Source organism: Bubalus kerabau, chromosome 19, assembly GCF_029407905.1.
Source record: "Bubalus kerabau isolate K-KA32 ecotype Philippines breed swamp buffalo chromosome 19, PCC_UOA_SB_1v2, whole genome shotgun sequence".
In the NCBI taxonomy this organism is placed as follows: Eukaryota; Metazoa; Chordata; class Mammalia; order Artiodactyla; family Bovidae; genus Bubalus; species Bubalus kerabau.
In genome coordinates this window covers 67940355-67960614 of record NC_073642.1, presented here as the reverse complement: position 1 = coordinate 67960614, position 20260 = coordinate 67940355, and the positions used below count along the sequence as shown (strand labels likewise).

The following is a 20260-nucleotide window of genomic DNA, read 5'->3' as shown; positions in this document are numbered from 1 at the left end:
TCCTGAATCCCTCCCTCCTGGTACCAACAGGCACACAAGACGGCTCAATAAAAATGTGAAGGAAATAAATTCTCATTGAATAAACACAAATTCAATATAACCCTAATTGAGATACTTTTGGAGGAAATGTGCTTTTTAAAAAATAAGGATAAAAATATAAAAAGAAAAGACTAAACTATGGTGCACCCATACTTGTTAGTTTCAGTTCAGTCGCTCAGTCGTGTCCGACTCTTTGTGACCCCATGAATCGCAGCATGCCAGGCCTCCCTGTCCATCACCAACTCCCGGAGTTCACTCAGACTCACGTCCATCGAGTCAGTGATGCCATCCAGCCATCTCATCCTCTGTCGTCCCCTTCTCCTCCTGCCCCCAATCCCTCCCAGCATCAGAGTCTTTTCCAATGAGTCAACTCTTCGCATGAGGTGGCCAAAGTACTGGAGTTTCAGCTTCAGCATCAGTCCTTCCAATGAACACCCAGGCCTCATCTCTTTTAGGATGGACTGGTTGGATCTCCTTGCAGTCCAAGGGACTGTCAAGAATCTTCTCCAACAACACAGTTCAAAAGCATCAATTTTTCGGCGCTCAGTTTTCTTCACAGTCCAACTCTCACATCCATACATGACTACTGGAAAAACCATAGCCTTGACTAGACGGCCCTTTGTTGGCAAAGTAATATCTCTGCTTTTCAATATACTGTCTAGGTTGGTCATAACTTTCCTTCCAAGGAGTAAGTGTCTTTTAATTTCATGTCTACAATCACCATCTGCAGTGATTTTGGAGCCCAGAAAAATAAAGTCTGGCACTGTTTCCCTGTCCATTTCCCATAAAACAACGTAATTGTAAATATATTCAAATAGAACAAAGTCCCACATAATACTGTTAAGATAAAACTGCTAAACAGCTCATATATGTGATTTTAAAATCATACACTTACTAATATGTATAAACATATTAGGAAAAGTATATATATATATTGTAAATAGTAATTATAGGAGGGCTTTAATTGTTTACATTATACATTCTATATTGTTCAAAATTTCTACAACAGCACTTATTTTTATAATCACAAAATAATTTTGTAAACTTGCAGTGACCCTAAGAGGAAGAACTCTAAGCAGTTACTTAAGAAGAAAGAAACCAACACAGAGAAAGCCAGTGATCTACAGACATCCTTACACATGGGGACATCTCTACACTTGTAACAGATGTCCCCAATCTCCTGTTTCTACATAAAATCAGAATCAGCTGTTGGACAATCAAGATTTCCACTTTCTTTCAAAATAAATGAGAAAGACAAAAAGAGACTTTTTTGTCTATATACCGGGAGGGAGAGAAGCTGAGGGGGAAATGACAGAAGGCAATGGCACCCCACTCCAGTACTCTTGCCTGGAAAATCCCATGGACGGAGGAGCCTGGTAGGCTCCAGCCCATGGGGTCGCTGAGAGTCGGGCAGGACTGAGCGACTTCACTTTCACTTTTCACTTTAACGCATTGGAGAAGGAAATGGCAGCCCACTCCAGTGTTCTTGCCTGGAGAATCCCAGGGACGGAGGAGCCTGGCGGGCTGCTGTCTACTGGGTTGCACAGAGTCGGACACGACTGAAGCGACTTAGCAGCAGCAGCAAAGAGAATAAATTATGTATATTTGTCCCCATTGACACTATAGTTACATTTTAGTTAGGATTAGACGACTACTCAAAGAGTGTGATCCCCAAAGCTCCACAAGTGGAACCTAATTGATACCACGGATTAGACTCACATCCTCACACTTGGGCAGTTAAGCAAACTCTCATGGATCCACAATTCCACTCTTTTCTGTGCGACCCCATAGATGGCAGCCCACCAGGCTCCGCCGTCCCTGGGATTCTCCAGGCAAGAACACTGGAGTGGGTTGCCATTTCCTTCTCCAATGCGTGAAAGTGAAAAGTGAAAGGGAAGTCGCTCAGTTGTGTCCGACTCTTAGAGACCCCATGGACTGCAGCCTACCAGGCTCCTCTGTCCATGGGATTTTCCAGGCAAGAGTACTGGAGTGGGGTGCCACTGCCTTCTCCCAGGATGGACTAAAAACACAACAATGGCAACAAAAGAGAACAAAGCTCTATGATTTAGTTTTTCACCATCACCTTCTTTTACAATAGCAACAAATTAGAAACAATCTAAATTTTTAAGAGAATGGTTAAATACACTGATAGGTTCACATGATAAAATATTCAGCATTATTTTAAATGTTCACCAGGGGTCCAACAAGGTGACAAATGCAAGTCATTGTTCAGGAAGATACTATGCACTCACATACAAAGAAACTCCATCGCCTCACTTACAAAAACATACACAGAGGAAAAAAAGGGACTGGGAAAACATCCTAAAATGTTTAACAACAGTTATCTCTGGGTAATGAAATAATAGGTGAGGGGAACTGTTTCTTCTTCATACTCTTCTGTGTCTTCTGAACTTTCAATAATATATGTTACTTTTAGATTAGTTTAAGAGTTAAAGTTTTAATCAACAGTATCAGGACTTACATTAAAGCTCCAAATTTATTTTAGGCAATACCATTGTTTAAAAATCCATCACTGTTCATATTATGTTCTTTACATCTAGGTCTAGGAAAAACAAGCTAATATTCTGACTCCCAGGGTTTTCAAAGGTAATACAATAACAGCAAGAGGTACTAACACAATCTTCATTGTAGTAACAGCAGGAAGCAACTGAAATGAAGAGGGGGCTGAGGCCTGATGCACGTGACCTGAGGGACACGTTGGGAGCACAAGCTAGGGTGAAGATCAGCAACACAGACACTCCCAGAGCCACCGCTGATGCTCCGTGTTCACAACCTCTTTAAATCGTGAAATGCCATCCGTAAAATGGGGACAAAAACGTCCTCTTCCGTTACAGTAAAGACTGACTGATACAAGAATATGGAAAACATTTTAGTCCAATGCTCAACAAATGCTCAACATTTTTAATGTTTAGTTCTGAACATCATAATTTAAGAGGGGCACTGTGATTAAATAGAATATACCCAGCTGTGCAACAGATATGAAAAAAGACTCCAAAACTGAAGCATCAGGAAACCCTGGAGGCCACGAGGCAGATTTAGCTTGGACGGGCACAGCAAAGGTAGCAGGAAAACGGAGCACCTGAGACCCAGAGGGAAGCAAACTTACTCAGCAGAGATCGGAAAACAAAGCTTAAAAATTACATGGACACAGATTTTCAGCTCTGTTAGAAGCAACAACATATTTGAGAAAATGATCAAAGGGGAAAAGCCAACAGGAAATACTAAAAAGGACTTCCTTCCCCAGCACAGTAGGGGCATCAGAAACACCAATACACTTCCTTCTGCTCTTCCTTTTTCCATGATAAACTTATCAAGCAGTAGCCTGACGGAGGCAAAATTCAGTTCAGTTCAGTTCAGTCGCTCAGTCATGTCCAACTCTTTGCGACCCCATGGATCGCAGCATGCCAGGCCTCCCTGTCCATTGCCAACTCCCCGAGTCCACCCAAACTCACGTGCATCGAGTCAGTGATGCCATCCAGCCATCTCATCCTCTGTCATCCCCTTCTCCTCCTGCCCCCAATCCCTCCCAGCATCAGAGTCTTTTCCAATGAGTCAACTCTTCACATGAGGTGACCAAAGTATTGGAGTTTCAGCCTCAGCATCAGTCCTTCCAAAGAATACCCAGGACTGATCTCCTTTAGCATGGACTGGCTGGATCTCCTTGCAGTCCAAGGGACTCTCAAGAGTCTTCTCCAACACCACAGTTCAAAAGCATCAATTCTTCGGCACTCAGCTTTCTTCACAGTCCAACTTTCATATCCATACATGACCAATGGAAAAACCATAGCCTTGACTAGACGGACCTTTGTTGGCAAAGTAATGGCTCTGCTTTTTAATATGCTATCTAGGTTGGTCATAACCTTCCTTCCAAGGAGTAAGCATCTTTTAATTTCATGGCTGCAATCACCATCTGCAGTGATTTTGGAGCCCCCAAAAATAAAGTCTGACACTGTTTCCCCATCTATTTGCAATGAAGTGATGGGACCAGATGCCATGATCTTAGTTTTCTGAATGTGGAGCTTTAAACCAACTTTTTCACTCTCCTCTTTCACTTTCACTCTCCTCTTTCACATCAAGAGGCTTTTTAGTTCCTCTTCACTTTCTGCCATAAGGGTGGTGTCATCTGCATATCTGAGGTTATTGATATTTCTCCCTGCAATCTTGATTCCAGCTTGTGCTTCTTTCAGCCCAGCGTTTCTCATGATGTACTCTGCATATAAGTTAAATAAGCAGGGTGACAATATACAGCCTTGACATACTCCTTTCCCTATTAGGAAAGCTGTTGTTGTTCCATGTCCAGTTCTAACTGTTGCTTCCTGACCTGCATATACGTTTCTCAAGAGGCAGGTCAGGTGGTCTGGTATTCCCATCTCTTTCAGAATTTTCCACAGTTGATTGTGATCCACACAGTCAAAGGCTTTAAAATCAGATTAGATTTGAGATTACTTTATTCTTGCTAAATTTAGCATTACTAAGAGTAGTTGAATTTCCTGTGCTCCACAGAAGGTACTGTATTTTAAAAAAGATCCTTTTTGGTCAAAATTAAACATTTCTTTACCATATGAGCTCACTGCATCTTAAATGTGCAAACATGTGTGTTACCTGTACAAGAGGTGTACATTCAATATGCATCACCTCTAACTCTTACATGATGGAGGAAACCTGTTGACATCAACTGTAAAACACAATCTGGCAAATTCTGATCGAAGCCTGAGAGTACAGCCTTCATTCACAATTCAAGTTTCCTGACCAACATTTACCACTGATGCTTTCTAAGCCCTAACACATTTTAGAACACTGATTTTTACCCGATTTCTTTCAAAGAGCCCTTGAAAAACCCAGTTTTCTCCAGAAAAACATGCATGAACCATTAAAAAAAAAAAAAAAAGGGCATGTGATTTCCACGTTCACAAATCCCCATAAATTCTGTCCATGGACAACCCCACACACACTGAATAATTCTCAAAGAGGGAAATTTAGGGTTTTTTCTGTCTTTAAAGCTATGACAAAAACAAAAACTTTGAAAACAGCAAAGATTTATGGCAATGTATCAAATATAAAATTATTCTTGCCTGATCATCTGAGCAGAGGGGACAGAAAAAGTGAAAAGGCAAACTTGGGAAATACAATTAATCTCACTCTAGGATCCCCACCCCTTAAAAGAAACCCCAAAGTAGCTCAGAATATTCATGCTCCCAAAATGTAAACACAAAAAGAGCCAAGCTCTGCCTCTGGCCAGGCCGAACCGTACATCACGAAATCTGTTTTCAGTAAATGCATGTGCTCTCTGCAATCCTTCCACGAAGGAATCTTCTGTTCAACTCTTCATCTTTATAGATCTATAAATTCCCAGCTGAAGGAGTTATACACTGTATTATCATTTTCTTTCCACTCTGAACCTTTCCTCCTAGTTACTTCAGAATATTAGCTACTTCCGCATTTTACATATAAAGTAAATTATGAAACCATACTTTAAGAATCTTTAAATCATTATGACAGGATACAACAAAGAACATATTTTCAGATTCTTCAAATTACTTAAAAAATGTAAAATAAATGTAATATATCTATAGACTTTTAGCTACAAAGGTAAGTCTAAAAGTTTGCAGTAAATAAGAAAGATGGAAGATAAAAGTATTTTAAAACTTACATTTTGCTTCTGATAGATTTTGATTAGGTGACCAGACCAGCATTCCAAGATTGTCTCGTTCTTGACTGCGTCTTGCTAGTTTGGCTTGGGAGAAATAAAAAAAGAAAATTCTTATTAAAAATTTAGCAGATATAACTAGTGACAACTAACACCACCACTCTGGTCTGTTTTAAACCTCAGAAGGTGATGACATCACCCAGCCACCTGAAATCGGCCCCAATGGAACCTGCGCATTTAATGTGGGTGGGTGCAGGGGGAGAGTCCTGAAGTTTGCTGAAACATTTCTGCTTCCAAGTCTTTTTCTACCTAAACTTTTATTTATGTAACAAACAGGCACATATGAGGTAGGTGTGACTACTATTCTCATTTGCTAGGTGAGGAAACAAACAGGTCACTCAGCTGCTGGGAGGCAGACCTGGACTGAGCTCACGCTCAGCCAGGACAGCTGCAGCGCCTGAGGGTTTAGTCACCACGGACTAAGATGCTCTGTGCCCAGACGGGGACACAGAGAACGGAAGCTGATGCGGCATGGGAAGCTGCATGTGGCAAGTTGTTCAAGGAATCTTTTCAACTATGAACTTTTCACACGTGCTTTGAATAACCTTACCCTTCACTGCCATTCGCGTACTGGGTATTTTAGTGATTTGACAGCAGAAATTCAAAAATTCTTTTAACAACTTTAAAAAAGAACGTTATGTACGTGTTTAGTTGCTCAGCGTCCGACTCTTTGCGACCCCATGGACTGTAGCCCACCAGGCTCTTCTGTCCATGGGGATTCGTCAGGCAAGAAGACTTGAGTGGGTTGCCAGGCTCTCCTAAATGGGATCTTCCCAACCCAGGGGTCAGAGCCACGCCTCCAGCACTGCAGGCATATTCTTTACTGAGTCACCAGGGAAGCCTTTTAGAAAGAATAACCAACCATTTAAAAAGATTTAAACTGAAAGGAAATGTGTGAAGTGCATTCAAATTCTTAAAAATCTGTGATACAAAACAGTAGGTCAAAAGGTATACAAATGACAACTGGACTGACCACAAACAACAGTCAAAAATTACAATAGAGACAATTAAGATGTTATCTTCAAAAGGTACAAAAGACTCAAGAGACAAAAGGCTCACTAATCAGTCTTTAGATTGATTTAGATCCAAACTCATTCATTCTATAGAGATTCTCTAACTTGACCTTTTTTTCTTTAAATAAATTCCTCTGAAACATGATGAAAGTTTTGCAATCTACTTCCAGAAAAAAATTCAACTTAAACACACACACCAATATAAACATACTTTCATAAAATTTATAAAGACTTAAGAATTTATGCTTTTATGAAATTGCCAGATCTTTTAATCTTATCTTTTATATAACTTTGTATAATAACGTATTCTTGATTTTAATGAATTTCTGCACTTTTGCTAAAATCTGTGGGGCAGCTACTTTAAAGAAAACTGATGGAATGGTGGGAAGGCAAGACTATGAACAAGGCTAGATTAAAGGTGGAATTTACCGGCTGGATAGGAACAGGGTGTAATGAACAGGGACATAGAAGTATGATAAAAGATGGGAGTGACTGCTTTTAAGTCACTTTTTTATATGGTTTTTAAATATGGTCTGACTTTTAGAACAATGTTAAGGCTACACAAAATCTAAAAGTAAAAATAAAGCCAACAAATACTTGTGTGGGGATGGACCAGACATGGAATACAGGCTTTCGGTATTTCAAATAAAAATCCAAAGTCAAACAGAAATAAAAGAATCCACATTGAGAAAGCAGAATTAAAACTGTTTTTATTCATAGATGACATGATCACCTGTATAGAAAATCTACTGTACCTACGAAAAGTTGTTAGAATGAATGAGTTTCGGCAAAGTTGCAGGAAACAAGTTGTTTCAACTCAATTTCTATATATGTGTGTAATCAAAAATCAAAATGAAAGAATACCCCTATTTAGTTGATAGATGTGATAGACATGGGCTTCCCTGGTAGCTCAGATGATAAAGAGTCTGCCTGCAGTGAGGAAGACCGGAGTTCAATCCCTGGGTTGGGAAGATCCCCTGGAGAAGGAAATGGCAACGCATTCTAGTATTCTTGCCTGAAAAATCCCCTGGACAGAGAAGCCTGGCAGGTTACAGTCCATGGGGTTGCAAGAGTCGGACACGACTGAGCAACTTTACTTTCCCTTTGAGCTTCCCTTGTGACTCAGATGGTACAAAATCTGCCTGCAATGTAGGAGACTCGGGTTTGATTTCTGGGTGGGGAAGATCCCCTGGAGAAGGGAATGGCAACCTACTCCAGTATTCTTGCCTGGAGAAATCCATGGACAAAAGAGCCTGATGGGCTACAGTCCAGGGGGTCACAAAGGGTTGGACACGAATGAGTGACTAACACGTCAGAGTGAAGACATACACTGAAAACTGCTAAATATTTGAGAGAAACTAAAGATCTAAGTAAATAAGATATATCATGTATATGGATCAAAAGACTCAAATATTATTAAGATAGCACTCTCCCCAAAGTGCTCTATAGATTCAACACAATCCCATCAAAATCCCAGTATACTTTTTTGTAGGAATTGACAAACATTCTAAAATTCCTGCTGCTGCTGCTGCTGCTAAGTCACTTCAGTCGTGTCCGACTCTGTGTGACCCCACAGACGGCAGCCCACCAGGCTCCCCTGTCCCTGGGATTCTCCAGGCAAGAACACTGGAGTGGGTTGCCATTTCCTTCTCCAATGCATGAAAGTGGAAAGTGAAAGTGAAGTTGCTCAGTCTTGTCCGACTCTTAGCAACCCCACGGACTGTAGCCTACCAGGCTCCTCCATCCATGGGATTTTCCAGGCAAGAGTACTGGAGTGGGGTGCCATTGCCTTCTCCTGCAGGAAAATGTAAAGAACCTAAAATAGCCACAACTAGTTTGAAAAAAAGCAAAGCTGGAAAACATACTGTCTGAACTGAACTAATTATGAAGATTCGGTAATCAAGACAGTGTGGTACTGGCACATAGAGAAAGAAATGGAATAGAATGGAGTCCCAAAACAGAACCCCTCATATAGGATCAATAGATTTTCCACAAAGGTGCAAAGGTAAAATTCAATGGAGAAAAATAATCTTTTAAACAAATGATGCCTGAACAAATGGATATTCATACTTAGAAAAATTAATAGATCTAGTCTTACCCTATATACAAAAATTTATTCAAGACTAAATATAAACCCCCAATTATAAAACTTGTAAAAAATATTTTTGATTTTAGGTTTACAGAGATCTTATTAGATAAACACCCAAAAGCACAATCCATAAAAGAAAAAAGTTTATAAATTGGATTCATCAAAGGTAACAACTTATTTTCAAATACTACTAAAGGGATAAAAGCCAAGCCAAAGACTAAGATAAAATAATTATAAACCACATATCTGATAGAGACTTGTATCCAGAATATATAAAGAACTCTCAAGACTGAACAATAAGAAAAACCTCAACTGTCAAGGAATGGGCAAAAGATTTGAATAAATACCAAAGAAATGGATAGGAAACACATGGAAAGGCATTACAAACCAACAGTCATTAGGGAAAGACAAAACCACATGAGACGTCACAACACACCTACTACAAAGTATAAAGTTAAAAAGACTGACAATGCCCACAGGTGGGCCATAATGTAGAGAAATCAGAACTCTCCAAGGCTGCTGGCAGAAGTGTGAAATGGTACTATCACTTTGGGGGAAAGCCCAGCAAACTTCCTAAAATTGCAGTATGTCCATTAAAAGGAATGAACCTCAGCAATAAAAAGGAATGAACTATTCAGGCACACGGTATGAATGAATCTCAGAAGAATCCTATGGCATTGAAACATGTATGATGTCATGTATGAAGTGAGCTGCCGGTCCAGGTTCGATGCACGATGCTGAATGCTTGGGGCTGGTGCACTGGGACGGCTCATAGGGATGGTATGGGGAGGGAGGGGGGAGGAGGGTTCGGGATGGGGAACGCATGTATGCCTGTGGCGGATTCATTTTGATCTTTGGCAAAACTAATACAATTATGTAAAGTTTAAAAATAAAATAAAATTAAAAAAATAATAAATAAAAAAATAAAATAAAAATTGTGTTTAACTGTAAAAAAATAAATAAATAAAAAGAAGAATCCTGCTGAGTGAAAGCATTACAGACACAGAAGGGGAGGTGAGAAAGGATTCTCAGGTGCTGGACGGAAACAGGTGCTTACCGTTAAGAACCAACCGGTTTTAGTGTTCACAGACGTACATATGTGCGCACACATAAATACATTACTGATCCCGGTCTGTCCACCTCAAGACTCTAGACACAATGACAACCTAGTAAGAAAATGAGCACATTTAGCTGTCAGACCTTGGTCTCTAAATATCGTTCTACAATAAAGGAAACTAGATCTCCATAGGAAAATGGTTGACTCCAGGCCTCGGAGGGCTAGGACAGGAAAAGTGTAAGAGAACCTGGAATATTCTGTTATGCCAGGAGGCAGCGTGCACGCTCAGTCACTTCAGTGTATGCCTCTTGCAACCCCATGGATCTTAGCCCGCCAGGCTCCTCTGTCCACAGGACTTTCCTCACAAGAATACTGGAGTGTGTTGTCATTTCCTCCTCTTCCCCACCCAGGGATCCAACTTGTGTCTCCTGCATCTCCTGCACTGCAGAGAAATTCTTTACTGCTGAGTCACTGGGGAATCCCAAGTGCTAGCAGAGTGCTCAAAGAATGATGGAATCTATCTACCACGGATCAAATCTGCAATAATCTGAGCAAAATAAATGATCATAATAAAACAATACTCCATAAATCATGAAGTAATAATGATCTATGAGTTCATACCGACACAGACAAATGGACAGCATAAAGGAAAATGAGGCCACAACAGCCAGGTTGAAGCTGGATAACTTACACCACCCTGCTTTAAGACTCACTATATAAAAGAACAGTATGCAAGGCAGTGTGGTATTGGTAAAGAGACACACAAATCAGTGGAACAGATGGCAGACCAGAAGTAAACCCATATAACTACGGTCAACTGATTTGAAACAAAGATGCAAAAGCAACTCAATGAAGAAAGGATATCCTTTTCAACAAAGGGTACTTTTAATAATCAGAAGGACTTCCTTGGTGGTCCAGTGGTTAAGACTGCGCTTCCACTGCAGAGGGCGAGGGTTTGATCCTAGATCAGGAACTAAGATCCCACATGGTGTGTGGTGTGACCAAGAAGTTTTGTTTTTTTTTTTAATGGATCTCTATATGCAAAAGAAGTGAAACTCGACCTATACCTCATACCTTACAGAAATTCAATTCAAAATGGATCTTAAATATAAACCGACTCTGTGCGACCCCGTGGACTGTTCCCTACCAGGCTCCTCCGTCCATGGGATTCTCCAGGCAAGAGTACTGGAGTGGGTTGCCATTTCCTGCTCCAGGGGATCTTCCCAACTTAGGGATCGAACCCTAGTCTCCTGAATTGCAGGCAGACACTTTACCCTCTGAGCCACCAGGGAAGTCCTTTTAAATATAAAAGTAAAATCTAAAGCTACAAATCTTTTAGGAAAAAAACATGAGAAAATCTTCATGAACTTTATTATGGAAATCATTCTTAGATATAACACCAAAAGCACAATCCATAAAAGTTAAAAACAATAAACTGAGCTTAATAAAAACTCAGACTGTGAGAGAACATCTGCGAAGCACAGCACCGGACAAGGACTTGTACCCAAATCATAGAAAAGACATTTATAACACGACAGTAAGAAAATAACCCAACTTTAAAAATGGGCAAAAGATTTAACAACTGTTTCACCAAAGATGGCACATAAGCACATGAAAAGCAACATCATTAGCCATTAGGGAAATGCAAACTAAAGCCACAATGAGAAACCACTGTATAACTATTAGAACTTCTAAAATAAAAGAGATAAATACCAAGTACTGACAAGAATAAGGAGCAACTGAAGCTTTCTGACAGTGCTGGGATTGGTGCAAAATCATAAAATCACTCAAGAAAAATTCTGCAGCTTTAATCAGATACAACCATATTTAATGAATGACTCAACAATTCTACCTGACTATATACCCTACAGAGTTAACATACATGCATGCATGTTAAGTCGCTTCAGTCGTGTCTGAATCTGTGTGATCCCATGGACTGTAGCCTGCCAGGCTCCTCTGTCCATGGGATTCTCCAGGCAAGAATACTGAAGTGGGTTGCCATTCCCTTCTCCAGGGAGAGTTAATATATGTTCACAATAAAACCTGCACACAATGACTTACAATTCACAACTGTCAAAAACTGGGGAAGAAACCCAAATGTCCTTCAAAGAGTAAAAGGTTAAACAGGCTGGAAAGGTTAAACACACAGCAACACTACCCAGATTCAAAACACATGAACTACTGATAGCGCAGCAACGCGGCCAGACCGCAAGAGCTTGCACACTGTGTGATTCCATCTACCTGACAGTCTGGGACCGGTGAAAACTACAAGGCAGGGAGGAAGAGAAGGGTTGTGCAAGGTAATGTTGTGAGGAGATGGAACTGTTCTGTATCCCAGCTGCAGGGGTGGTTACATGAAACGACACATGTCTTGATTCTCACAAATACGGACACCAAACACCAGTCCATTTCGCTGTATGCAATCTGAATACAAATACAATGCAAAGAAAGCAGTGCCATTCATTTCTGGACAGACACTGATATCTGCTGGAGGTGTTAATAACTCTGCAGCTGCTCTCTTTTGTTTAGTAGAGCTTTTATTGAAGTGTCATTGACGTACAAGATTTTTATAAGTTACAGTTGTACAACACAGTGATTCACAACATTCTCCTCGTTTAAAGTTGATTACCGAGTGTTAAAAACCTTCCCTACCTGGAGGGAAGCTGAAGAAAGACAAGGAAACTGAAATTATCAGTTGCCATCAAGGGAATTCGCACTGCCAGTGGGAATGTACATCGGTACAACTGCTTCAGGGAACGCTGGCAATGTATGAGAAAGCTGAAGCAACCAGCTTTGCTGCAACCAGCAACACATTTCTAGATATAATACATGTATCAGTAGCAATGCTTTTCAAAGTGCAAGTTGGGCCAATTTACTGATTGGGTCCTAACCAGCATTTAAAAAAAAATAAAGAAAGAATAAGTATAGAAAACACCAGCATATTTTTCAAAGCTTTTAAGTACCTGCCTAGAGATTTCTTAACACAGGTATCAACTGGGCTGGTTACAGCACCAGGCATGGAACCCAGCATTAATCTAGGCGCTATAGCTTTGGCTATATGAGCTGACATTAAGTAATAAAGAAACTCTCCATCCTGTGGGTGTGTTTTGTCTAATCACTGAAAGGCCTTACAGGGAAAACTTGAGATTTCTCTGCCTCAACACTGAGCCTCAGCTTCCTCCTGCAGGACCTGCCCTACAAAGTTCACACGTGCTGGGCATCCACGATCACAGAAGTCAATACCATAAAATAATGTCTAAACACTCACTCACAAACCACTGCTTCTGTTTCTCTGGAGAACTCTAACATGGATGGTCATCACAGTACTGTTTACAGTGCTATAATGCGGCAAAATCTTCAAAGTCCATCCACAGGAACTGGCTGAATCACAGTATAGATATCCAAAGGAATCAAGCACAGGAAAGAAAGGAGTCGAGCGGTTCTTCAAAAGCCTGAACAGAGTCACTGTAACTCAGCAATTCCATTCCTAGGTGTACAGCCCAGAGAAAGGAAAACGTGAAAGTGAAAAGTGGAAGTGTCAGTTGCTCAGCCATGTTCAACTCTTTGTGACCCCATCCATGGACTGTAGCCCGGCAGGCTCATCTGTCCATGGAATTCTCCAGGCAAGAATACTGGAGTGGGTAACCAGTGTGTAGCCACATAAAAACTTGTATACAAACTTTCACAGCACTATTCGCAACAGCCAAAAGCTGGAAACCATACAAATGTACATCAACCGATGAATGAATATTCAGTCTGTGTGTATCATGGACTATTATACGGCCATAAGCGAGAATGAAGTACTGATCCATGTTCAGTATAGATTCAACCTGAAATCATATTAAAAGTGAAAGCAGTCTGTCACAAAAAAAGACACAGTATACAATTCCAACTATATGAAATGTCCAGAGTAGGCAATTCTATAGACAGAAAGTAAATGAGTGGCTGCTAGTGGGGGCGGGGTGTCTGGGCGAAGGAGGAGCGACTGTTACTGGGCACAGCGTCTCTTCACGGGGCAGCAGGAATGGTCCAAAACTGAGTAGTGACTGCTGCACAACCATGGAACATACTGAAAACCAGCGATTTGTACATTTTAAACAACGAAATTGTACATTTTGTGAATATCTTAATAAAAGCATTATTTTAAAAGTGAGAATACTTGTTTCTAGCCTATTTTTTTTTAATGAGTAAATGAATTAAAATGCAAAAATATCAAACCGGAGATAAGAAAAACCACCCGGTAAATTTAAACAGTGGATAAATCCTAGAAAAGAAGTGGGGACACTGGATTGAGTGGAAAAAATGAAATTTGTGCTTTTTGCTCCACATACTTTCTTATTGTTTGGATTCTCTTCATAATAATGCATTCAAGTAATACACAATTAAATTCTCTTTTACAAAAGAAAAGAAAATTCATTTAAAACTTACAGAGAATTATTTCATGATTGCAATTTTGTATCTCTTATGTTGCTCATTTCCTAAAAACTGGAAAACCTGCACAGATTACTTACAAAAAGAAAACTAAGTATGTTTCCAGAATCAAAGAATTTAGAGCTTTCAGGGGGAAACCCACTACAACAGAATAAAGGAAAGCAGAACCTCACTCAGTTTCAGGCAACGCCGTCTCACCCCTGGTCTCCTAGTGTAACACAGGGAGGTGCATGACAGCAGAACTAGCGCCTAAAAACGTGGGCAACAAACAAGCAACCTGAAAACCTAGAACCTATTTCTTGTTTACTCTCCTTGACCAGCAGGAGGAAAACAATTTTAGGCTAGCTTTCCTTGAGGATTAGTCTCTCAGACTGCCACAATAAAAATACATTCAAAGATGACAAATACTCAACAAAACACTGCATGCAACAGTTTGCAGATACTGGACTTCAGATATTGCAATTAACAAACACAGAATTATAAACATATATGGAATGTTTAAAGAAACACAAGTGGGAATCACAGAAATGAGTAAGCAACAAAACAGCAAACACAAAGACATGTATAACAATGTTAGCCCAAAACCAAAAGCACAAAAGTAAAAATAAATAAGTGGGACTACATCAAAATAAAACACTTCTGCAAAGCAAAGGAATTTATCAGCAAAATGAAAAGGCAACCAAGGCAACCTATTGAAAACCACTGAATGAAAAGAGAAAATACTTGCAAATTTTGGGAGAAAATACTTGCAAACCATATATCTGATAAGTGACTAATATACAAAATAAAAAGAACTCATACAACTTCACAGCAAAAAAAAAAAAAAATTAAATTTAAAAATAAGCCGAAGATTCAATTAAACAGCTTTCCAAAGAAGATATATAGGTGGCCAACACGTACATTAAAAAAAAAAAGCTCAACATTGTTAATCATCAGGGACATGCTATGAGATGTTACCCGACACCTGTTAGAATGGCTATTACGAAAAAGACAAGAAACGACGAGCGTTGGTAAGAAGGTGGAGAAAAGGCACATTGTCAGTGGCAATATAAACCGGTGCAGCCACTATGGGAAATAGTATGGAGGTTCCTCAAAAACTAAACATAAAGCTCTCACATGACCCAGCAATCCCATCCGTCTGAAGAAAAGGAAAGTAGTAGATCAGAAAGATGCATGCACCTCAGTGTTCACAGCAGCGCTACATGCAGCAGCCAATGCTGGAAACCACCTCAGTGTGTATCCATGGATAAAAGAATGAACATGGACACACAGGAATGCTGTTCAACTATGAAAATGAAACGTTGCCGTCTGGGACGATCTGGGTGGATCCTGAGGGCAGTACTTAAGGAAAGCAAGGCAGAGACAAACACCACATGATCTCACTAATGTGGAATCTGAAAAAAGCTCAGACACAGAAAACAGTGGTGCTTACCAGGGGTGGAGGGTGGAACGGGGTGATCATGAAGGGAAGATTAAAAGGTATAAACTTTCAGTGCTAGAATGAATAAACCATGGGGATGTAATGAACAGCATGGTGACTATAATAATACTGTACTACAAAAAATAAACTCAAATGATTGAAAGACCTAAATATAAGACATGACACCATAAAACTCCTAGAAGCGAACACAGGCAAAACATTCTCTGACATAAATTCATGCCAATATTTTCTTATATCGGTCTCCTAAAGCCAAAGAAATAAAAGCAAAAATAAACAAATGAAACTTAATTAAACCTAAAAGCTTCTGCACAGCAAAGAACACCATCAGTGAAACAAAAAGACAACCTATGGAAAGGAAGAAAATATTTGTAAATGATACGATCAACAAAGTGTTAATATCCAAAACACACAAACAGTTCACACACTTCAACATCAAATAAACAAAGAACCCACTCAAAAAATGGTCAGGGGATCTAAACAGACATTTTTGCAAAGCAGACATACAGAAGGTCAAGAGGCACATGAAAAGATGCTCAATACTGCTAATTATTAGAGAAATACAAATCAAAAGTACAACAAGGTATCAACTCAAACCACTAAGAATGGCCATCATCAAAAAAAGTCTACAAATGATAAACACTGATGAGGGTGTGAAGAAGAGAACCTTCCTACACTTCCTGCAGCTGCTCTGAAAAACAGTATGGAGGCTCCTTAAAAAGCAAAAAATAGGACTTCCCTGGCATTCCACTGGTTAAAACCCATACTTCCAACGTGGGATGCAAGGGTCAGGGAACTAGGATCCTGCATGCTATGTGGTACAACCAAAAAAAACCAAAAAAACAAACAAACAAAAAAAAAACAAAAAAAGAGCTACCAGATGATCCAGCAATGCCACTCCTGGACATAAACCCAGAAAAGATGAAAATTCAAATTCAAAAAGATACATGCACCCCAATGTTCACAGCAGCACTATTTATAATAGCCAAGACATGAGAACAACCCAAGTGCCCATGGACAGATGACTGCCTTAAGATGCAGTGTGTACACGTATCAGTTCAGTTCAGTCACTCAGTCATGTCCGACTCTTTGCAACCCCATGGACTGCAGCACACCAGGCTTCCCTCTCCATCACCAACTCCCGGAGCTTGCACAAACTCATGTCCATTGAGTTGGTGATGCCATCAAGCCATCTCATCCTCTGTCATCCCCTTCTCCTCCCGCCTTCAATCTTTCCCAGCATCAGGGTCTTTTCAAATGAGTCAGTTCTTCACATCAGGTGGCCAAAGTATTGAAGCTTCAGCTTCAGCATCAGTCCTTTCAATGAACATTCAGGACTGATTTTCCTTAGGATTGACTGTTTTGATCTCCTTGCAGTCCAAGGGACTCAAGAGTCTTCTCCAACACCACAGTTCAAAAGCATCAACTCTTTGGCACTCAGGTTTATGTTCCAACTCTCACATCCATACACGACTACTGGAAAAACCCTAGTTTTGACTAGACAGACCTTTGTCAGCAAAGTAATGTCTCTGCTTTTTAATACGCTGTCTAGGTTGGCCATAGCTTTTCTTCCAAGGAGTCAAGTGTCTTTTAATTTCATGGCTGCAGTCACCATCTGCAGTGATTTTGAAGCCCAAGAAAATAAAGTCTCTCACTGTTTCCACTGTTTCTCCATCTGTTTGCCATGAAGTGATGGGACCGGATGCCATGATCTTAGTTTCCTGAATGTTGAGTTTTAAGTCAACTTTTTCACTCTCCTCTTTTCACTTTCATCAAGAGGCTCTTTACTTCTTCACTTTCTGCCATAAGGGTGGTGTCATCTGCATATCTGAGGTTATTGATATTTCTCCGGGCAATCTTGATTCCAGCTTGTGCTTCATCCATTTCATATGTGTATACATATAAACACACACTATAGAATATTACTCACCCATAAAAAAAGAATCAAATATTGCCATTTCTGGCAACATGGATGGACCTAGAGAATGTTATACTTAGTGAAGCAATTCAGGAAAAAAAACATTTTATGGTATTACTTAAATATGAAATCTAAAAAATAATAAACATCAATCTTATACAAAACAGAAATAGCTTCACAAACACAGAAGACAAACATACTAAAAGGGAAAAGGGGAGAGGATAAATTAGAAACATGGGGCTAACAGATAAATCTACAATCTACTATACATAAAACAGGTAAGCAACAATGATTTACTGTATCAGATCAGATCAGTCACTCAGTCGTGTCCGACTCTTTGCGACCCCATAAATCGCAGCACGCCAGGCCTCCCTGTCCATCACCAACACCCGGAGTTCACTCAGACTCATGTCCATCGAGTCAGTGATGCCATCCAGCCATCTCATCCTCTGTCGTCCCCTTCTCCTCTTGTCCCCAATCCCTCCCAGCATCAGAGTCTTTTCCAATGAGTCAACTCTTCCCATGAGGTGGCCAAAGTACTGGAGTTTCAGCTTCAGCATCATTCCTTCCAAAGAAATCCCAGGACTGATCTCCTTCAGAATGGACTGGTTGGATCTCCTTGCAGTCCAAGGGATTCTCAAGAGTCTTCTCCAACACCACAGTTCAAAAGCATCAATTCTTCGGCGCTCAGCCTTCTTCACAGTCCAACTCTCACATCCATGCATGACCACAGGAAAAACAATAGCCTTGACGAGACGAACCTTTGTTGGCAAACTAATGTCTCTGCTTTATAGCACAGGGAATTATGGGGCTTCCCTGGTGGCTCAGATGGTAAAGAATCTGCCTGCTGTGCAGGAGACCTGGGTCGATCCCTGGATCGGGAAGATCCCCTGGAGCAGAGAATGGCTACCCACTCCAGTATCCTTGCCTGGAGAATTCCATAGACAGAAGAGCCTGGGGGGTTCAGTCCATGGGGTCACAAAGAGTCAGATGTGACTGAGCGACTAACACTTTCACTTTCCTTTGGGGAATTATATTCACTACCTGGTAAAAAACTATAAAGAAAAATAATCTGGAAAAAATAGATACAGGACTTTCCTGGTGGTCCAGTGGTTAACAATTCAGCTGACAATTCAGGGCTCACGGATTTGATCCCTGGTTGGGGAAGATCCCACATACCACAGAGCAACAAAACCCACACCCCCACAACTACTGAGCTCCCATGCCACAACTAATGAAGCCAGGTTGCCCTAGAGCCTGCTGCTGCTGCTGCTAAGTCACTTCAGTCGTGTCCGACTCTGTGCGACCCCATAGACGGCAACCCACCAGGCTCCCCCGTCCCTGGGATTCTCCAGGCAAGAACACTGGAGTGGGTTGCCATTTCCTTCTCCAATGCATGAAAGTGAAAAGTGAAAATGAAGCTGCTCAGTCGTGTCCGACCCTTAGCGACCCCATGGACTGCAGCCTACCAGGCTCCTCCATCCATGGGATTTTCCAGGCAAGAGTACTGTTGAAAGCTTTCTTGCCAAGATGCAAACATCTTCTGATTTCATGGCTGCAGTCACCATCCACCAAGATGCAAACATCTTCTGATTTCATGGCTGCAGTCACCATCCACAGTGATTTTGGAGACCAAGAAGAGGAAATCTGTCACTACTTCCACCTTGTCCCCCTCTACTTGCCATGAAGTAAAGGGGCTGGATGACATGATCTTAGTTTTTTTTAAAATTTAAGCCAACCCTTTCACTCTCCTTTACCCTCATCAAGAGGCTCTTTACTTCCTCTTCGCTTTCTGCCATTAGAGTGGTATCATCCACATATCTGTAGTTGTTGATGTTTCTCCCACCTATCTTGATTCCAGCTTGTAACTCATCCAGCCCGGCATTTCTCATGATAGCATCGTATAGATTTAACAAACAGGGTGACAGCAGACAGCCCTGTCACACTCCTTTCTCAACCCTGAACCAATCAGTTGTTCCATACAGGGCTCTAACTGTTGTTTCTTGAGCCGCATACAGGTTTCTCAGGAGACAGGTAAGATGGTCTGGTATTCCCATCTCTTGAAGAGCTTTCCACAGTTTATTATGATCCACACAGTCAAAGGTTTTGGGGTAGTCGATGAAACAGAGGTAGATGTTTTTCTGGAATTCCACTGCCTTCTCTATGATCCAGCGAATGTTTGCAATTTGATCTCTGGTTTCTCTTCCTTTTCTAAACACAGTTTGGACATCTGGAAGTTCTTGGTTCACATAATGCTGAAGTGCAGCATGCAGGATTTTAAGCATGCCCTTACTAGCATGGGAGATAAGTGCAACTGTCCGAGGATCAGCACATTCTTTAGTACTACCCTTCTTGGGAACTGGGATGAGGATTGATCTTTTCCGGTCCTGTAGCCACTGCTGCATCTTCCAGATTTGCTGACACACTGAATGCAACACCTTGATGGCACCATCCTTTAGCATTTTCAAGAGTTCTACTAAAATTCCACTACCATCCTAAAAGCATCCACTAGCTTTAGGAACAGCAGTGCTTCCCAAGGCCCACTTG

General features: G+C 40.7%; 1 protein-coding gene across 2 annotated transcripts in view; it reads right to left on the bottom strand.

The window, feature by feature from the left end:
• RCOR1 (REST corepressor 1) overlaps window positions 1-20260 on the bottom strand; it is a 124283-nt gene that overhangs the window by 32490 nt on the left and 71533 nt on the right. For both annotated transcript variants that reach the window (XR_008705630.1, XM_055556637.1), the window contains exon 3: window positions 5711-5794. Coding sequence is in view for 1 of the 2 variants with exons in the window: in XM_055556637.1 (XP_055412612.1) it covers window positions 5711-5794 (84 nt within the window). In the remaining variant the exon portion in view is untranslated. The remainder of the gene's footprint in view (window positions 1-5710; window positions 5795-20260) is intronic.